Here is a 4,538-nt window from a genome sequence, read left to right on the forward strand (position 1 = left end):
CGGATTCCGGACTTTCGGTATGAGGCAGATTAGCGTGTCGTTACGTTCTTCCGACATTGTCCCATCTAAAGAAGCTTTGAACATCTTTTACTATCAATTTCCCTGTTATTCCCCATGTTTTCTAGAAAAAACAAGCACTAAACCCATCAGGGCCTGGTGCTTTGCACGGCTCCATCTCAAACAAAGCTTGCTTGACCTCCTCTGTCGTAATTGGTCGGTTTATTGCCTGCCACTCGACACTACTTAATTCAGGGAATCTGTATTGGACGAGTGTTACGCACAGAGTAAGAAAAGAGAGGGAAATGGATGCATTCTGAATATTATGGTGAAGTCTGTTGTATTACAGAGAGGTTGACAAACTTTATATACAGGAGGGAAAAAAGAAATTAGTTACAACTGATTAACATATAATGAATTTAATTTGTTTCCCTTCTCTCCTTTCTCTTCTTTATTCACGTTATCCTCCAATACCCCCCGGTAAGCTGGAGCGTGCAGATCTTGTACGCCCAGCTTAGAAACAAACAAGTTAAACATCGAGGTGGGGAGAGCTTTGGTAAAGCCATCGGCAACTTGGCTTGAAGATGGAATGGATAGTAACTTGATCAAGCCTTGAGTGACTTTCTCCCGAACAATATGGCAATCAATCTCGATATGCTTAGTTCTTTCGTGAAAGACGTGATTTTCAGCGATAGCCACAGCCGATTTATTGTCGCAAAAAACAGCTGCTGGTCTGCTTAAGTCTACTTGCAAATCTTTAAGAAGATAGGTGAGCCATTGTACCTCACAAACTGTGGCAGCAAGAGCGCGATACTCCGCTTCGGAGGACGACCGGGAGACTGTGGCCTGCTTCTTTGATCTCCACGAGATAAGGGCTGATCCTAAAAACACACAAAATCCAGTGATGGATTTGCGTGTTGTCGAGCAAGTAGCCCAGTCAGAATCGGAGAAAACTTTGAGCTGTAAGTGATCACCTTTTGGATAGAAAATACCCTGACCAGGCGCCTTATTGATGTAACGCAGAATACGGTGTGCAGCAGTGAAGTGTTCATTGGTAGGAGCATCAACAAATTGGCTAAGCTGCTGTACTACATAAGTGATTTCTGGCCGGGTTGCCGTAAGGTACAATAATCGCCCTACTAGCCTTTTGTAACTTCCAGCATCACTTAGGGGCGTACCATTATCTTTATCCAAATGATGGCCAGGAACCATAGGTGTACTGACCGGCTTGCAGTCGAGAAATCCGGAATCACTTAGAATGTCCAAGGTGTATTTACGTTGGCATAGGTTCAGACCTGAGCTATCCAAATGTGCTTCAATTCCCAGAAAGAAGCCTAGAGTGCCTAAGTCCTTGATTTTGAAGGCATTATCAAGGTGTGTTTTAAGCTCTTGAATTAAACTCAAGTTGGGGCTAGCAACCAATATGTCATCCACGTAAATGAGCAGAGCCAAGAATTCTGAGCCATATCCTTTTGTGAACAGAGAAGGGTCTGCTTTAGATTGATTAAATCCCATACGTAAAAGAACATTGCACAGTTTTGCATTCCACTGCCGACTTGCCTACTTGAGGCCATAGAGAGAACGCAAGAGTTTGCACACTTGGTTGGGTTTCTCCCCTTGGAAACCGGGTGGCAACACCATATATACCTCTTCATCCAAATCTCCATGTAAGAAGGCGTTGTTGATATCCAACTGATGGATATGCCAGGCTCGGGATGCAGCCACAGCCAAGAAAGTACGGATGGTGGTAAGTCTAGCTACTGGTGAGAACGTTTCAATGTAGTCAATCCCCAATTGTTGTGTGTAGCCTTTGGCTACTAGCCGCGCTTTGTAACGTTCAACGGAGCCATCTGCGTTAAGCTTAATTTTGTATACCCATTTGCACCCTATGGGTGTCTTCCCGGGAGGCAAATCAGTCAATTCCCATGTAGCATTGTCTTGGAGAGCTTTAATTTCAACATTCATAGCATCCTTCCAACAGTCATGTTGTATGGCTTCGTTATATGTCCTCGGTTCTTTGACAGAAGTAACGGCCATAGAGAAAACCTTATGTGACAGAGTAAGATGATTATATGAAATTACTCCAGATAAGGGATGTGGAGATGATACCTTCTGCAGTATTGAATCACAGTAATAGTCCTGCAACTTGCAAGGAGCACGCCTGTTCCTATCAGATCGTCGGGGCTGAGCCAGAGGAATATGTTCTGATGTCTCATCATGACTGCTACAAGATTCATTATTTGGAGTCTGTTGGAGACTAGGAACTACAGGTGACTCCAAAATAGGTTCATTACTTGGAGTGCTGCATGGTTCAACAGACTGTGGTTGACACTTTCTGGCTATTTGCTGCTAAGGTTCTTCATGTGGCATAGGAGTTGTGACAGGAATATTAGGAAGAGGAGGCTTAGGTGGCACTAATTCTGCTATGTTTGATACTTCAGCTTCTAAAAATGGGAATTGCCTCTCATAGAAGGTGACATCTCGTGAGATAAAAATAGACTTGGCATCCATGTCGTATAAGATATATCCCTTAACTCCTGCTGAACGAAAGCACACTTTCTACCTCTTGAATCCATTTTGTGCCTTGCATGTGGTAAAGTAGCTGCATAACAAAGGCAGCCAAAAACTCTGAAACTACTCATGTCAGGATCCTTCCCATATAACTTTTGAAAGGGACTAAAGCAATTAATCACCGGTGAAGGCAATCTGTTTATGATGAAGACCGCATGCATGACACATTGACCCCAAAATTCAATTGGGAGGTGGGCTTGAAATCTGAGGGCTCTGGCAACATTCAGAGTATGTTGGTGCTTTCGTTCAACTACCGCGTTTTGTTGCGGTGTGTTGACACATGATCTTTGGTGAACAATTCCTTTTTCGGCCAAGAAATCCTCCATATTAAACTCGGATCCATTGTCACTGCGAATGGTTTTAATCATTGCGCCAAACTGTGTAAAAACAAATGCATGAAACTTCTTTATGAACTGTCTTGTTTCTGACTTGCTCCTCATCAAGTGTAACCAGGTGAACCTGGAATAATCATCCACTATTGTTAAAAAATAGCGTTCCCCCTGTAATGCACAAATTGGAAAAGGTCCCCAGATATCTATATGAATAAGATCAAAGCAAGAATCCGATGTAGTGGTGCTTAACGGGAATGGGGATCGTTTATGCTTTGCACGGTGGCATACATCACAAGCCATACTTTTGGTAGTTGAGACATCAATACCATTCAAAAGATGAAGTTTATTTGTTGGAAAATGTCCTAGTCTTTGGTGCCAAATTTCAGAATTAATACATTGCATAGCATATTTTCTAGTAGGCATCTTTGGTGGTTCCATCAGCAGATAAAGTCCATGTTCTTGCTTAGCTATACTAGTTGTCAGCCCATGTGCTTCTCGGATCAGACACTGCTCAGACATGAAAACCAATTCACAAGAAGTATCTTGAACTAATTTGCTCACTGATATTATATTAAATTGGAATGAAGGAATGTGTAAAACTTCTTTGAGCCACAGACCATTACTAAGCTCAACATTCCCTATATGTGTGACAGCAATACACTGTCCATTAGGTAAGTGCACCTCAGCTCCATTAGCCAAACGATAATCAACAAGAAAATCCAAGGAACAGACTATGTGATTCGTTGCCCCTGAATCAAGAATCCAAGTATTTGAGCATAAATCGACAGTATTAACATGCGTTATGGGAGACTTGCCTTCATCTACTGGGTTGAACCTGGGGATCAAAGAGACTGTAGCTGTAGTGGTATTAGAATCAGATGGTTGTCCTATTTGTGGTTGAAGAACCGTTATGATTTTTCGCAGTTGTTCATCAATAATTCCAAGATCTCCTGCATTGTTCACTACTGCCGCTGTGGCCTGCTGCTGTCTTCCCTTAGGCTTGTAACTTCTTTGAGTTTGAGTAGGAAAGTTCCTCTGCGGAACCGTCGTAGAAGTGGTGCGAACTTGCGATCGGCAGATCGGAGATGCGGCTTGAGCTCCTTGGCTCGATTCTCCGACTGTGGAAAGTGCCGATCGGCAGATCGGTGATGCGGCTTGAGCTCCTTGGCTCGATTCTCCGACTGCGGAAAGTGCGGCGGCGTAAGAGTTCTTCCCACGCTCTGATACCATATTGGACGAGTGTTACGCACAGAGTAAGAAAAGAGAGGGAAATGGATGCATTCTGAATATTATGGTGAAGTCTGTTGTATTACAGAGAGGTTGACAAACTTTATATATAGGAGGGAAAAAAGAAATTAGTTACAACTGATTACCATATAATGAATTTAATTTGTTTCCCTTCTCTCCTTTCTCTTCTTTATTCACGTCATCCTCCAATAATCTGCCAACAGACTGGAGGTGTTGGTGAGGTTGGTGTTCTTCAGTGAACAGTTGTATGTAGTGGTCGCGAATAAAATCAATTACTTGCTGATCCTCTGTGAGCCATTCCCCATCTTTATTTCTGATTGATCGTGATTTAACAGAGGTCTTCCTCACTAGTGTAGCTATGTGGTAGAATCGAGTATTCCAGTCACCCGC

General features: G+C 42.9%; 1 protein-coding gene across 1 annotated transcript; it reads right to left on the reverse strand.

The window, feature by feature from the left end:
* Nucleotides 1-390: 390 nt before the first annotated feature.
* LOC116001110 (uncharacterized mitochondrial protein AtMg00810-like) lies at nucleotides 391-1,512 on the reverse strand. The gene has a single exon (XM_031241007.1). It carries the CDS (start codon nucleotides 1,510-1,512, stop codon nucleotides 391-393), a length of 1,122 nt encoding a protein of 373 aa, XP_031096867.1.
* Nucleotides 1,513-4,538: the final 3,026 nt, after the last annotated feature.

Source organism: Ipomoea triloba, chromosome 13 (assembly GCF_003576645.1).
Source record: "Ipomoea triloba cultivar NCNSP0323 chromosome 13, ASM357664v1".
In the NCBI taxonomy this organism is placed as follows: Eukaryota; Viridiplantae; Streptophyta; class Magnoliopsida; order Solanales; family Convolvulaceae; genus Ipomoea; species Ipomoea triloba.

What these genes read in the sequence shown, in the direction of transcription:
- LOC116001110 (XM_031241007.1), bottom strand. Translation starts at nt 1,512, where the DNA reads ATGGGATTTAATCAATCTAAAGCAGACCCTTCTCTGTTCACAAAAGGA.